Here is a 15,934-nt window from a genome sequence, read left to right as displayed (position 1 = left end):
GTATCGGTTGCTCCTGTGTGAAGGCCCGGGGCTTCCCATCGGTGGGTACACCGCAGTCCGTCAGCCATTGCCCTATTGGCAGGTCCCCTGTAAATTCAGGGCTCAATGAGCAGCTGCCGACTTGTCCCCATAACTTCCCTCCACTCTCTCTGGGCTCTGGGTCCTGTGGATTCCTCCATGTCCTGCACCCACGCTTCATCTTGGGCCTCATTCAGTCAGTGGCAGCACTAGAAACCTCAGTGTCCCCACCCACATTCTGGTGGTCATCAAGCCCATGGCTGCAGGTCCAAAAAACACATCCCTCTGTCACCTTTCCCATAGTCCCTCCCCCAGCACTCTGGCCCCAGCCTTCAGTTCTCAGCCTTCTTTTCTCCAGCCTCTCTCATGGCCAGGCCAATCCTCAGGGCTCCCAAGGATCTTTCCTTCCATCCTTTGTATCCTCTCACACCTTGAACTACCTTCAGTGGGTCTCTGCTTGGACCTCACCCTTGCCAAAGGATCTGTAGATATACCTGCCCACACCTGCTCCTGAGGCTGCAGGGCCCAGTGCCCCAGGCATTAGGGTTTGAGAAAGTATTTGAGAGCTTCAGCTCTGCTGTGTACAGGGTGGTCTGTTCAGTTCAGTTGCTCAGTCATGTCAGACTCTTTGTGACCCTATGGACTGCAGCATACCAGACCTCCCTGTCCATCACCAACTCCCGGAGTTTACGCAAACTCATGTCCACTGAGTCAGTGATGCCATCCAACCATCTCATCCTCTGTCATCCCCTTCTCCTCCTGCCTTCAATCTTTTCCCACATGAGGGTATTTTCCAGTGAGTCAGTTCTTCACATCAGGTGGCCAAAGTATTGGAATTTCAACTTCAGCATCGGTCCTTCCAATGAATATTCAGGACTGATTTCCTTTAGGATGGACTGGTTGGATCTCCTTGCAGTCCAAGGGACTCTCAAGAGTCTTCTCCAACACCACAGTTCAAAAGCATCAATTCTTCTGCGCTCAACTTTCTTTATAGTCCAACTCTCACATTCATACATGACTACTGGAAAAGCATAGCTTTGACTATACAGACCTTTGTTGGCAAAGTAACAGCCCCCCTAATCCTGTTTCCATCTCTTTGTCCCCTACAGTGCGGGTTCCCTATTTCATTGATTTGAAAAGACCACAGGATCAAGGTTTGAATCACACCTGTAATTACTACCTCCAGCCAGAGGAAGACGTAACCATTGGAGTCTGGTGAGTGTTGGCCCCAGGACTACAGGGCCAGGTGTTGGCAGTGTGGCCTCGAGGCAGCAGGGCCTGTGAGGCGTGGCCAGTATTGTCCTGACAGTAGGCTCTGAAACTGTTGTTGCTTGTCCACTTTTATCTTTATCTGTTTCCAAAGGAAAAATCTCCTCTAGATTCCATGATAATGGAGCACTAGCACCAACTCTGTTCTCCCGTTTTCAAACAGCAAAGGGTTTGTAAACCAGATTGCTTTTGTTGCAGGAAGGGTGACCCCTTCCAGGGCCCGAGAGTGGGCTCTTGTCTAACTCTCGGAAATGAATTGTCTGTGGAGACTCATGAGCTGACAAAGCAAGAGACTTGATTGAAAGGGAACCCGGGAGGACTGCTTTGCCACGTGGCTCACAGTCTGGGTTTTATGGTGATGGGGTTAGTTTCTGGGTTGTCTCAGACCAATCATTCTGACTGAGAGTCCTTCCTGGGGGCCCACTCATTGCTTAGCCAAGATGGATGCCAGCTTGAAGGGTTCTGGGCGGTGGTTGGACATGTGGTTTAGACCTTTCCCAAACTCTTCTGGTTAGTGGTGGCTTATTAGTTCTGTGTTACCAGGACCTCCTGTTGTAGAATAACTCACGCAAATGGTTACTATGGTGCCTGGCCAGGGTGGGCGGTTTCAGTCAGCATGCTTCCCCTAGCAGTTTTTGCAGAAAGCCATATTTCCAGGGGGAAAGAAAGCCAGAAAAGAGACTGTGTATCATGGAATCATGAGCACAGGCTTGAGCCACACCTGTCTTTCAGAGAAGTGAGAGAGTCATTTCCTAAGCAGGTTGATAAGAAGTCCAGGGTTCCCCAAGGAGAGAGGGGTCTGGAATTCTCAAGGAGGAAGAAAGGACAAACTTTTTTTCCTCTACGTTCCTTAGGATTATATAACAATAATGTATCCTGCTTGAGGACAGTCTCTGGAAAAAGCCTTCTGGCTAATCCTGTTATCTTAAAATGTAAATTATAGGAGTAGGTCTAGTGAGGTCTTTACAACCTCTAGACATTCTTTTGATTCTTTGTAATAACTAATTGGAGAGTATATAACTCCATTGTTAACACTAGCAAGGGGGTACTCTTTCTGCCCCCTTCTGATGTCTATGTCAGAAGCTTTCTCTATCCTTTTTATACTTTAATAAAACTCTATTGCACAAAAGCTCTGAGCGATCAAGCCTTGTCTCTGGCCCCGGATTGAATTCTTCTCCTCCGGAGGCCAAGAATCCCGGCTTCTTTTCATGGTTCAGCAACAACCTTTCTGAAGGGCCCATCCAGGGGTTGAAAATGGTTGCATCTCTTTCATACACAGCTCTTTCAGGCCCTGACAGTGGTGGTGGTGTTTGCTCTTTTCTTTGTGTTTGCTTTTTTTAGCCATAAATTTAGGTTTGGATCTAAGCTCTGTGACTTGTTGGCCTTTCTTCATAGTACAATTTAGTACACCCATGGACAAGTGGGTGTTTCCGATCAATGGAACCAGAACAGACTCTGACTTTCCTATCACGGCGTCTCTTTGTCTCAGGAGTGGCTTCAAGTCGCTCCTTGGACTCAGGAGAACTGTTGTGCCCGGGAGGAGCTTCTGAGGGAAATGCTCTGAACTGCTCCCCTGTGTGAGGCTAGGACGTCCTGGGTGAAGACTCAAAAATGAGAAGGAGGCTCTGATTCTGAGTGGCTGAAGCAGGGATTGTCTGTGGTCGTTTCTGGTGTGATTCAGTGGAGCATTCAGGGCCAGTGTGTGCATGTGGGCTGCTCTGTGTGTCCATCTTCAGTCAAGCTTGCGCGTCCTGTGCAGAGCTGTCTGGGGGACTTGGCAGCTCTCCTGACAGTTACTAGGATCTGTGCTTTGAAGACGTGGGTTCAGCCAGGCTTCTTTCTCAAGCAGAGCAGTCATGTGATGGGATGGGTATCTGGGCAGTTACCCGTGAAGGTCGTGTTGGTGATGACCATGTGGGTCTCCGGGAACAACCACCTCTGTGTGCAGGTGAGCACCTCTGCCTGCCCACGTCTACACCCAGTGCTATGCCGGCGGCAGCGTGGGCCCTGGGACGGCAGCCACTCCGCTCACCAACTGCCCTCCCTGGTGCCTCGCCAGGTCTTCCCACGGCCAAGGAGCGGGGGAAACAGCTCCTTCTCTGCCTGGCAGGGGCGGAGCCCAGGGACGGAGAGCTGCCAGGGCCTTTTTCAGAGCTCCGAGTTTCGGGTAGGCTGGCTCCTGGAGGCATATCAGCTCCCAGCATCTGCCAAGTGCACCTTTCTGTCTCACAGGTTTGTAACTATGAGAGAGTGGTAATTGCAGTGGTCAGAACTACCCAAAATGCAATCCTGTGAAATGGTCAGAGACACACATCAGAAATGAGATGCTGGCACTTAGACCTGGAGAAGAAGAAATCAGCCGTGCAGTGTTTTTAAGTCACTGTTCAAAGTCATGAGCAGTGACTTTGATGTGTCCTGAGTTAAGGGTGACCAGAGCACCTCTCGGAAGGAGGGTTTGGCTACATAGACCAAGTGTCTGCATGCCTGGCCAGGTGTGCAAGAATCCGGGCTGCCTACAGGGGCCTGTGATGCTTCCTGCAGAGGTGAGTCTAATGCCATGATGGCTTGTGGCCAGGCTCTGTGTTAGAAATGGTGCTTTAAGGACAGCCAGGCTTCCAGTCAGCCTGTATAGACCAGTGTTAACTGAATTAGCACGTTTGACAGACAGTACTGTCCTGTGTACTCATGGGTGCAGTTTCATGTAGCTTATAAACATGGGCGAGTGTGAGGGGATGTGGGACAGCCTCAGTGCCCATTCCATGCTCTGACCCAGCTAGAAGGGGTCTTACCTCACACAGCTTCCCCTTTCTATGGATGGAGTCACTGCTGCCGGGGCAAGCTACTGGGGCCAAGAGGGGCCCTTCTGCGAGTCAGAAAATGTTCTCAGCTGCCAGGTGCTGCCCTCACAGCGTGGGGTCTGCCCCCTCAGCCTCCTGCTCTCTGCTCAGTTGTCCCGAGCCACGGGCATCCTGCCTGCGGGCGTGTCACCTGATGCTCCCCTCTGCTGCTGCTTCCAGGCACACGGTCCCCACTGTCTGGTGGAAGAATGCCCAGGGGAAGGACCAGATGTGGTACGAGGATGCCCTGTCTTCCAGCCACCCGATCATCCTGTACCTGCATGGGAACGCGGGCACCAGGTGAGCAGGGGCCCGCTGCAGGGAGAGAGGGCGCACCTGGGCACGGGCGACCCAAGAGCTCGGGGAAAGCCAGGGCTCCTCTGGGCTTTGGGAGAAGTGGTTGTAAACCCTTGTTCCCACAGGCCCAGAGCAGGACAGGGCTGCGTGCCAGGTGGGCCGGGCCTGTTTGTTTGGGAACCGCCAGCTGAGTGGAAGTTGGCAGCTATGTCCAGAAAGCCCTGGTCAGAAGCTCGTGCCTGGGGTGAGAATGGAGGTAGCTGTGTCTGCCTGAGCAACCAAGAGCCTCAACCAGGGGGTGTTGCTCTTCCTGGGTTAGGGACCCAGGCTCCTCAGTGGACAGGAAGCACGGCCCCTTGGCGGAGGCTTTGAGACCCTCCAAGGCCACGGTGTGCCCTGGAAGTTGCCCCTGCGCGTCTATCATCTTATCTGCCATCCTGGGGTGAGGACACTTTTTCACCGTCAGGCATGCCCTCTGGAACAGGAGGCACATTTCCTGGGGGCACACGAAGAGACCCCAGCCAAGCAGTCAGGAACGAGTTTGTCCGGGGGGCTGCCCTGCCACGCTGTCAGGCCAGGTACCTCCAGCCCTGAGCCGGCAGTGCCAGCACATCCCACTGGGCCATTGAGGAAGCGTGTCCCCATGTAGCCATCCTTACCCACAGTCATCCCGGGAGCTTTTCAAGGGCAGGTTCAGTGGACGTCTTTCAGACTTGCAGGTTTGGATCCCATTGTTGAAAGAGGGCTCCTTCCAGCCTTCACGGCGGCCTTGTTGAGAGGAGAGGAATCTGCACGAGAGCCATCAGGCTCCGTGGGGCCAGGCTGGGGCCTGTCCGTTCAAAGGCAGAGCTGGCAAGGGGACAGAGCAGGCCACAGGCGGGGTCTGGGCAGATGGGCTGCACAGAGGGTCAGCAGGATGTCCGGGACGTGGCCCCCAGGACACCCTGAGTCCAGAGAGCGGAGTGCTGAGCTGCTGACTCAGCACGCCCTTGGCAGCCCGCTTCCCCGTTGTCTGGGACAAGCTGCGGCGGGTTTCTCTTCTGCTTTACAAAGAGCAAATGACTACAAACAGCTCCTGTAGCCTCTTTCTATAAATGAGGGAAGTTGGGCATTCTTTGTGAGCAGTGCCAGTCACGTGGTAAAGAAGACAAAGTCTGCCTGTAGATTCAGGATGGAAGGCGTCTTGTGACTCTGAAGGTTTGCTGCCCCCTGCCCCCATGTCCCCAAGGACAGCACAGTGTGCAGTTCTTGATGGCCACCCCGTCTAGGCAGGACGGCAGGAGCCGTGTCTCCCTGAGGCCTGGACCCCAAGGATGTCCCAAGACCCCGTTATGCTCTGAACCCCTCTTCCTGCTCAGGGTAGGGTACTGGAGATCTTATAAAAGAACCATGACAAAGTCTTGCAAAGATAACTGAAGACATCTTGCATTATTTCTCTCCAGTCTTGAAACTCAGCCCTTTGATATTTATTTCTGGGTTATTTTGGCTTTCTTCCTCCATCTTTTTCTCTCCTCCCCTGAGGACACTTTCTCTCTGGACACACACACCCAAAATGGCCCAAATGCTCATTATGAGGAAGGGAGAGAGCGGAGAAGTCTGTCGAGGGAGAGCCTGCCCACTGATGCGCTTCCCACTCATCAGGCAGCCCTGTCCCCCTCAGGGTGTCTGCAGGGAACAGCCGGACAGCATCTGGGCAGGAAGTGGGAGGCAGAGGCAGACAGGCCTCGCCCGGAGAGGGGTGGGCATGAGGCGGCCGGTGAGGGCCTGGGAGGTTCTCTGCAGCTGTTGGATCACGATGGCGGCTCTGACCCAGCGTCTTCCCACGGGCACATGTGTGTGGAAGGATGGCATGGTAGGAGGCACAGCAGCAGACTGTCCGGAGCATGTGGGGAAGAGCCAGATGACCAGGTGGTGGGGGTGTGAACAGCCACGGAGGAGCACCCTGAAGGTTGGCGGTGGCTCTGTGGCTGAGGAGGTTGAGGCAGGAGGTGCCTGTGGCCTGTCCCCGTGGTGTATGTGCCAGCGAGGATGGGCGTCCCTTCTGTTCACCTGTGGTCCTGGACACTGGGGAGTCGAGGGGCCTTTGTGTTTCCTAGGTTCTGCCACCTTAGTCAAACCAGAGATGAGGTAATAATTAAGAAACATCCCCACGGTGCTCAGATGGTCCCTTGCCTGGCACCACACTGTGGAGACCAGCGGGGAGCCACATAGGTGCCCAGAGGAGGAGGTGACCTGTCCGTCACCCTCCCACATGGATTTGGGGACCAGGCTCTAAGTGCCCGGATGCTGTAGTGTTCATCCTGGGCCTCCTCTCTGAGAAGATGCACTAACAGCTGTTCTTGTTTCCTTTCCCTGACGATCTAGAGGCGGCGACCACCGGGTGGAGCTTTACAAGGTAGGTGAGGTCGGCTCACGGCGTCTGATGGAGAGCAGTGCCCTTAGCTATGGCACACAGCAGAGGCCATGCAGTGGACAGATGGACGGGGCAGTGCCCACCCTCACTGTGTGGACAGAGAGCGTTGCTCGCCTACTGCCTCTGGCTGTTCTTTCCAGGAGTCATGAACAGAACGGAGTTCCCCCTAATAATCTGACTTAATCGTTGTCGGTCTTTTTCATCTTGCCTTTTACGGACATCTCCTCATGGAGTGTTTCCCATTTTGCTGCCTCTGGGGATAGTTTCCAAGATCAGGATGAATGGACTTTGTGGCTCCTATGCCAGAAATTAACAAGTTAACGTAAAGTGATTTGCAATTGTTTGTAAAGTTACTTACTCACATAGGGAATGACGGGAGAACACTGAGGGGCCCGAGAGCTACACTGTCCTCTGGGCTGTGGCTCAGGAGTTCTGCCAGCACTGGGGTTTCTCGTGTCCACCAAGCGCAGGGCACCATTGATGCAGGTTCCCAGCCAATGTGGTGGAAGCAGGTGTCTGGGTGCGGGATCCCAGGGGAGATGCAAACCCTCTCCGCCATGTGGCTGTCATCAGAGGGTGTGTGGGTCTTCGAGCTGACACGTGCTGCTGATGCAGCGTCTGGGGCCACCACACCTGTCGCCCTCCTCTCGGGTGGATCTGTGTTTGGGAACAGGGCCGGAGGAACAAGTCAGACATGTGGGCACTGCTGTCTGTCCAGCACCCTGTGGACAGCTCTGGGCTGTTGGAGGGCTGGTTCCCTGGAGCGACTTGGATCCAGGCGGGGGTGGGGTGGGTGACTGAACAGCTATGGCTCCAGAGGGTGCAGGTCCTGTGGGGGCTGGGAGTCCCTGGCCAAGCTCTCTTCTCGGGGACGGGAGCGCACCTCAGGTTGGTGACACTGGTGTCTGTGGCAGCTTCCTCGTGGCTCTGAGCACACCCAGCCAGGGCTTGGGTGGGACAGTGAATAGTGACTTCATGCAAGCAGTCACCTAATCCTGAGAGACTTTTTTCTTCTAAGTGAGAAAAATTCAATGGAAGCTTAAATCTGAACAGTGCTGGGTTGCATTAAAGGTCACCAGGTGTGGAGTCCACACTGCAGGGTCCTTCCTCCTGGGTCTCTGGGTGGTCAGAACCCCTGGCAACCCCTGGACAGCCATCAGCCTGCAAGCACCTCAGAGGGCACAGGTGCTGCTCAGGCTGGCCTCCGCCTTCCTGAGTGTCCCACAGTGGCAGGATGGGGCAGTGAGGTGATGGCCTTCACTGAGTTCCCTCGAGCGAGGCGGGTGGGTTAGTCAGAGCCGCATTGTTCAGTTTTTGCTTTTCACTTCCAGGTGCTGAGTTCCCTCGGCTACCACGTGGTCACCTTTGACTACAGAGGTGAGGGTTCCTTGCTCACCCCGCCTGTTTGAGGTTGGTGTGGGGTGGCCATGTGTGACTCTGAAATGCTGGTGGCTCTGCCGTGACCTGTGGTCCTTGTGAGATTGTCAGTGTGTGGAGGTAGTGGAGGGTCCAGGTTCTTGGCTGTGAGTCCTTCGTGCATCCTCCCCTAGATAGTAGGCATGGGCGCCTGGAACCCCGGCACACACCCTCTGCCGGCCGCTTTCACATGTCAAAGGTGCTGTCTCCTCTTTGTGGGACTCAGACTTTCCCCACAGCTGGGTATTGGGCCTGTTTCGTGCTCAGCAGAGCTTGTCTTGTTGAAGTTACGGAGACAGGAAAGAGGGACTCCTCTTCTCGTCCCTCTGTGTTTCTCCTTGCCTCCCGCAGTTTGCTGCGTGAGGAAGATGCTTTGTGTCAGCGGGGAGCAGAGTGGCGGCGATGTGTGCCTCAGACAGCCCTCGCCTGGACAGGACGTAGGGCTGAGGCCTCTTGTCCAGCTCACCCTGGCTGGGGGGAGGCGGGGCTTCACACCCACAGAACCAGCAGCTGTTGGCATCGCCTGGGTGTGCACGTTGGGAGAGTCTCCTCTTGATGCTGCCATGGCTGCCACAAATGTAATGTCTCAGAACAGCACGGATGAGCTATCTTGAAGCACTGGCCACAAATGTAATGTCTCAGAACAGCACGGATGAACTGTCTTGAAGCACTGGCCACAAATGTAATGTCTCAGAACAGCACGGATGAACTATCTTGAAGCACTGGTGGTCAAGGTTCCAAGTCTTTAGTCACTGGGATGAGTCAAGGTGTGGACACGATGGAGGCTCCAGGAGAGTCAGGTTCCTAGCCTCTTGCAGCTTCTCCAGGCCACGCTGGTTCCTTGCCTGTGGCCCCTCGCGTCTGCATTACTCTGGCCCTGACTCTGTCCCTTCTGCTCATAAAGACCTGGGATTGCCTGAGGCTCATGCTGACCAGGACACTGTCCTGTCTCGGGGTCCCCTGCTTGGCAGCCTCTTTCCTTCTGCACCCTTCACTGCCCTTGCCGTGTGAGGTTCCAGAGGTACGGGTTTCCAGGTGTGGACGTGCACGTCTTTGAGTGCCATTATTCCACCAGCCTAGGGTGCAGGTTGGTTCTTTTGTGAAAGAGTGTTCTGTTAGGAGGAAGGTACTGGGTTGAAGAAACTCCGAAAGGAGGCTCATCTTTCCCTCCTGCCCCTGCAGCTGGAACCTCAGGGCAGTGAGGGGGCAGCCCTCTCCCTTATTCACCTTCCTGTGCTTCTAACAGAAATAAGATCCCATCTAACACTTCCTCTTTTCAGTTCCTGTTGAGCCTCTTCCTTTCTAAGCTGTACAAGAGACCAAAGTTCTGCCTGTGGCTCCTTGTCCCCGTCTCGTTCTCTCATTTGTCTCCCCGTCTCCGTCTCTCTTGTGTTTCTCCCTGTGTCTGTCCCTGCCCTCGCTGGTGCCCTGAGCCCGCCCTCTGGCCTTGTTCCTGGCCCTGGCTTCTTCCGCTAATCTGGGTCTGGGACGCCCCGGGGAGGTGGCCTGTGGTGCCCCTGCCTCTAGGTTTTGCTTGTGTTGCAGGACTTGCTCTCTATGAGCCTTGTGGTATTTTCAGATCATTTGATGATGACTCACTGCTGAGCTGCTGGAAAGGACAGTCACATTTGACTTTTCCAGAATCTGGAGGGAAGGACCTGTGGGAGGTCAGAGTTTAGTTGGCTTTCCTCTGTAATGCAAACAGGATGCTAGGAGCCCCTTCCTTTGTGGGTCAGCGTTGCCTTGAGCCTGGAATCTGCTCATCCTGAAGCCTCTTCACAGCTGGGCCACAGAGCCGGGGCTGGGCTCAAGGCTGGGGCGGGCTGGACTATCAATAGCTGAGCCTGGCCAAGCCCCAGGTGCCAGTGCCAGGGGTCTGCTGGTCCGACCACCCTGTCTGCTTCTGCTCTTTGAGACTCAGGTGAGGGTGGTGGTTGGGTTCAGAGATTGCGACAGCTGAGGAGTTGGGAGAATACAAGCTGGCCTGGCCAAGACTTGAGGCCCCAGATGGCCTGGGCCTTCTGCTGAGACGGGGGCGGAGCGGGGCTTGCCCCTTGCAGTCCCGTGATGTCCTCTTTGATGCTGCTTTCCCAGGTTGGGGTGACTCAGTAGGAACGCCGTCGGAGCGGGGCATGACGTATGATGCACTCCATGTTTTTGACTGGATCAAAGTGCGAAGTGGAGACAACCCTGTGTATATTTGGGGCCATTCTCTTGGCACCGGGTGAGAGTTCCCAGCATGGCGTTTGTGGGAGCAGGTCTTCACGGGTGACTCTGCAGCCCAGGCTGCCTGAGGGGCCCCCAGCGTCCTAGAGCCTCCATTACTGCCCTGGTGGGGGCCGGGGATGGAGCCCCACAGTGCAGGGCACTTGGGCTCCCCAGGCCTCGCTGAGCGTGGCTGTGCTATGCAGCGCATCCAGGAGCACGGGCCTTTTGCCTCACACGTGGTGTCATTACTTAAAAACTTGGGGAGGCAGCAGTTGGGGTTCCCTTGTTCCATCTGCTGAAAGAGGAAGCGCTCTGATGTTCCATGTGGCCGGTGTAAAGGCGCCCCAGATCTTCAGCACCTCCATTTTCCTGCTGCTTTTCCTTTGGACACATTGCCTGCAGGCTGGGCAGTGTCTGGGACTGGCCCTCCTGGGTGAGAGTGAGCCCTGGCCAGAGGGGAGCAGGCCTTCCCACCCTGGGTGTCTGCCTGGACCTGCCCAGCTTGGTCCTAGCAAGGCAGGAGGCCTAGGCCGGGCAGAGTCCAGGTGCTGCCCCCTTCAGGGGCCCCTCCCATCTGTGTCTGTAGGACCGGGTGTGAGCTGGGGCGTTGCTCTGCAGCCCACAAGGGCCCTTCCAGGTGAGGCGCAGCATGTGCCTTGGGATCGTGGAGGTCCCATCACAGAGTCCCTGTTGGAGGGGCTGGCTGCTGGGCCCCTGTGCAACCCCACCCAAAACCCCACCCGTCACCGCGATAGTCCTAGCTTCCCCAGGAACAGTCTCGTCTGCAACAGTTTTTGTCATGATCCAACTGAACTTTTCCCTCTTTCCAGAGTGGCCACAAACCTGGTGCGGCGCCTCTGTGAGCGAGGTAGGCATTTGCGTGGGGTCCTACGCCACAGGTATGGCCCGGCTCCCATGCAGGAGGGCTCTTCAGGCACCGGCTGTGCTCCAGGCCCTGCCAGTTTCTTGTGAAGTGGGTGGTGGTGGATGAGCGGGGTGGTGAGACAAGAGCTGGGCGTTGAAATGGGGGCCTGAGCAAACCCCCGAGGGCCCAACCCTGTTCCCCAGATTCTCTGGCAACTGGCGGTGCCTTGACAGGGGCTGGGCTCCAAACAGGCAGCCTCGGCAGACATGGTTCTCAGGGTCCCCTTGAGACTACTTCCCTCACATGACCCCAGGGGAGGACCTGAGGGGCAGGGCCAGCCAGGTGGGCACCTGGGGTCCATGGTCCTGTCAAGGGGGTGGTGGCGTGAGGAGTGTCCCACTGGGGCTTATTGCTCACCTCCCAGCTCCCTGTTGGTCTTATTTATCTAGAGACTCCTCCAGATGCCCTCATCTTGGAATCTCCATTCACTAATATCCGTGAAGAAGCCAAGAGCCATCCGTTCTCAGTGGCAAGTACAGAGCTTATTAAAGACAGACTTATGTATATAATGGAAATAATAGCTATAACATATGAAAATGACTATGAGTAATATGCATATAAGTAAATTAAAATGTCATAAAAATTATTTAAGTATTCTAATAAATACAGATGTTATGAAAGTTAATTCTCATTTAATTCTGGGCACTGGCCTGACTGCAGAGCCACTCAGGATATTTATAGCTTCGTGCCAGGTAGAAGGGTATGGTTACAGTCAGGTTGTCTGAGGGCGGCTAGACCCATAGGAGGCCTTGCCTCATGGCACAGGTTGCCCATCTGGCATTGCTGCCCCTGGCGCCCGGTGCGGGCTGGGAGTGGAGCTGGTGGGCACCCCAGGGAACCCTTGGTGGGAACCCCGTGCTGTTGGGTCCTCACTGGCTGGCCTCAAGGCCTGAGACCCTCCGTTTACAGGCTGGGCCCAGAGGGGGCCCCTCTGTGTCCTGTTGCTTCCTCCTCCTCCTCCCACTGCTTCTGTGTGTCCAGTGGTGCTGTGTCGGCCTGCCTGACCTCATGCTGCCTGGTACAGACAGAAGAATCCTTTGTTGGGTGTTCTTTGATATTGCTCTTCTCCCGAATCACATGGTCCTCTGTTTTCTTGGGGGTTGTGGCCTGTTCTGTGTGGGAAGCCTGGTCTCTGAGTCTTGGGTGTGGGAGTCCTGTTTGTGGGCAATCCCCCGCAGCCAGTCTGGGGCCTCTTGAAAAGGGAGTCTGAGGGTGGTGGGAGGGATAGCAGGACTGCTGCCCACCGCCCGCCCCACCCCGCCCACCAGCTCTGGGCCCACCAGTCAGCCTGATTGGAAGCAGGGCTGACCCTGGCCCCTATGGGGGTATATTACTGCCCATCCCTCCCCAGCTCTGGGGCCACCAGTCAGCCTGATTGGAAGCAGGCCTGACCCTGGCCCCACAGGGGTATAGTTCTGCCCATCCCTCCCCAGCTCTGGGGCCACCAGTCAGCCTGATTGGAAGCAGGCCTGACCCTGGCCCCACAGGGGTATAGTTCTGCCCATCCCCCCAGCTCTGGGGCCACCAGTCAGCCTGATTGGAAGCAGAGGTGACCCCGGCCCCTATGGGGGTATATTACTACCCATCCCCCCCCGGCTCTGGGGCCACCTGATTGGAAGCAGGGGTGACCCCCCCATGGGGGTGTAGTGATTGATTCTCTCCTTGTTGTCTACATGTTAACCTCCAGATCTATCGATATTTCCCTGGGTTTGACTGGTTCTTCCTTGATCCCATCACAAGCAGTGGAATTCAGTTTGCAAATGATGAAAAGTGAGTACTGTGGGAGAGAATTTAGAAGAACCCAAAGAACCCTCAGAATAAGCGTCTTGAGTCATGTTAACCAAGGAGGGTGGGATTCTGGACATGTAAGGGTCTTTTCTAAGCAACATATCTCTATAAAGGTAGAGGAAGGGAAGAAGGAAGGTGGAAAGACTGTAGAGTTAAAGAAATAGGGAAACACCATATCTTTTGGTCCATAGAACTGTTTTACTTGAAAATTATTTGTCAAAACCAGAACTCTTGAACAGGTGTTAAAGCAGCAATAGTAACTGTTGTTCAAAAAATGACTTTGCCTTAGCCATTTGATTTGTGTTTGGTTATGGAAAGATGTTCTGAAGGTTAATACTAAAAATATTTATATTAGGTGAACCAGAAGTTACATATTCTATTTAAGGACTCTTTCTTTGAACAACGTTCAAGTTCAATTAACATTATCTTTGTGATATCTTTATTTCATGGACTTTAATTTATTCTAAAAAATTTTTTTATCTGAATATTCAGTTAGCATTTAAAAATCTACATTTTTAAAAGAAGAATTACCTGAATAAACTGGATTTTCTCTAAAAATGACGATAGTGAGAAAGTCACCCTGTGGCTGCCCCCCAGCTGAGCCAGTGTGAGTGTTGGGGGACTGGCCGTCCCTCACCCCCTGGAAGTCAGGAGCCCCTGCATGGTGGGAAGGTCTGTTCCCAAATACTTGCCAAGGTGCCAGCATGTGAGCTAGGCCTCGAGAGTTGGAGAAGTGAAGGACCAGCTTGGTGGGTGGAAGTTATGAAAAGATGTCGAATGTCAAACTGTCCTGTACACCAGCAAGCACTTCACCCTGGGAGTAGAATGTGGTGAGTGGGTGATCTGTGTGCCACTAGCAGCAGTGCAGCCTGCCAGATGGCTGGGCGCACACCCAGGCCTAGTCCTGCCAGGTGCCAGGCTTGCCCTGGGGCTGCCTACGCGAAGCCTCAGTTCAGCATGAGGTCGCCAGAAGCCGGCGTGTGCTGCGTCCACCAGCTCCCCGTGCGGCCTCAGTGAGGGGCAGCTAGGAGCGTCCAGGGCCCATCAGTCCTGCAGCCTGTCCTTCCGTTGGCGGTTTGCTGAGGGGTTTGGATTCAGTGACCATCTTGAGAATGTTCATTTATTTGAAACATTCAGGAATTAAATGTCATATACACAGAAGAGAAATTAGAGGGTGGCTCTTTTGCCAGCTGATGTCCAGTAATGTTCATTTGCAGTAAGTTTCCTGGCCCACCTATTACTCAGTTTGTAAATATCGTTTTGTAACTTTTTAAGAATAGTGTACTGGCAAAGTTTTTTTGTTTTGTTTTTAAATTTCCAGGTAATATTCAGGGACCCGATTTGGTGAATGAAGTGAGCTCTAGATTTGATTGAAACTTGTCACCTAAAACAGATACTGATGGAAACATCTAAGAAATCAGCTGCTGGCTTTGTATTAAAAGCGCCTGGCAGTTTGAGGCGCTCCACGCTGCAGTGCAGGGCTCCCTCACTGGCCCCTGCTGCTGGCAGCCCGGGAGCCCGGGAGGCCCAGCCTGTCCTGGCCATCCAGTGCCTTTCTCCCTCCGCCTCCTGCAGTGTGAAGCACATCTCCTGCTCCCTGCTCATCCTGCACGCCGAGGACGACCCGGTCGTGCCCTTCCAGCTCGGCAGAAAGGTGGGCGTCGGGCAGACTCGTGTTCAGGCCAGGCAGGTGTGGAAGAGGGTCCCGCTGCGGGCCGGGCCCCTTGTGAGGGAGAAGGCAGTGGAGGTTGGCGGTTCACAGCTCTCACGCGTTCTCTTGCCTCTGGGCTGACGTCTGAGCACATCCTCTCACTGTGGGGCCTCTGCATCTGCTTTTGCCGCATCTGCCTTTGCTCTCAGATCTGTAGGTGGGAGTAGGGTGGGAGGGAGCACCCTCTGACTGTGGCGGTGGTGAGGGGCAGGGGCAGGCTAAAGGGCAGGGGGCCCAGGCCACCTCCGAACACGTCTGGGCCTAGGACCTGGCCATCCTGGGCTGGAAGGAGGGGGCTGCGGTGCCACAGACCCCAAGCCAGCTTGTAGATGGACCTTGACCTAGGCATACGGCCCACCCAGCCCTGGGACAGAGCCAACAGGCTGCCCTGGGCACTCAGGCCATGTGGCATCCCAGGGCAGGTGGCCTGAGGGTGCTGAGGGCCCCTGAGGAAGGCTGGTCTCGAGACAGGGTGAGGACAGAGAGGGTCTCGAGGGGTGGCCCGAGGGTCCTGTGGCTGAGGCAGGTCACCCCAGGGCCCGGGCACCAAGCCTCCTCTCCCTCCCCCAGCTCTACAACATCGCCGCACCGTCACGCAGCTTCCGGGACTTTAAGGTTCAGTTCATCCCCTTCCACTCAGACCTTGGCTACAGGCACAAGTACATCTACAAGAGCCCCGAGCTCCCGCGGATCCTGAGGTGAGGCACTACCGTCACCCACCATGCAGGATGGCATGCGGGAGCTGGGCGAGCCCCTGCGGCCGCAGCTGGGATAGCCGTGTCAGGCTGGTCAGGGGGGTCCGGTGTCAGCACATGTGGCCTGCCGGGCTGTGGCCCCGTGTGTGGTCGAGCAGTGAGGACGCCACGGCTACTGTCCTCAGGCCCCCGTCCCCTCCCACAGGCCCGTCAGGTCTCTGCCCCTGCACGGGGTGTATATGGTAGGGGTGATGCAGGTCTGGGCCAGCTCCCCCAAAGCCTGTTGGTCCCCAGCTGCCTCAGGGAGGGAGGCCGTGCCCCTGGCTGCACTGCGCTGGCCAGACTCCTGGGCCGGCA

General features: G+C 55.3%; 1 protein-coding gene across 2 annotated transcripts in view; it reads left to right on the top strand.

The window, feature by feature from the left end:
- ABHD12 (abhydrolase domain containing 12, lysophospholipase) overlaps positions 1-15,934 on the top strand; it is a 53,582-nt gene that overhangs the window by 36,425 nt on the left and 1,223 nt on the right. For both annotated transcript variants that reach the window (XM_070801085.1, XM_070801086.1), the window contains 10 exons: positions 1,128-1,233; positions 4,305-4,424; positions 6,786-6,816; positions 8,166-8,211; positions 10,345-10,474; positions 11,289-11,326; positions 11,773-11,852; positions 13,071-13,153; positions 14,747-14,825; positions 15,453-15,580. In XM_070801085.1, coding sequence (XP_070657186.1) covers positions 1,128-1,233; positions 4,305-4,424; positions 6,786-6,816; positions 8,166-8,211; positions 10,345-10,474; positions 11,289-11,326; positions 11,773-11,852; positions 13,071-13,153; positions 14,747-14,825; positions 15,453-15,580 — 841 coding nt within the window. The remainder of the gene's footprint in view (positions 1-1,127; positions 1,234-4,304; positions 4,425-6,785; positions 6,817-8,165; positions 8,212-10,344; positions 10,475-11,288; positions 11,327-11,772; positions 11,853-13,070; positions 13,154-14,746; positions 14,826-15,452; positions 15,581-15,934) is intronic.

Source organism: Bos indicus, chromosome 13 (assembly GCF_029378745.1).
Source record: "Bos indicus isolate NIAB-ARS_2022 breed Sahiwal x Tharparkar chromosome 13, NIAB-ARS_B.indTharparkar_mat_pri_1.0, whole genome shotgun sequence".
NCBI classification, from domain to species: domain Eukaryota; kingdom Metazoa; phylum Chordata; class Mammalia; order Artiodactyla; family Bovidae; genus Bos; species Bos indicus.
This window is presented reverse-complemented; position numbering and strand designations above follow the sequence as displayed.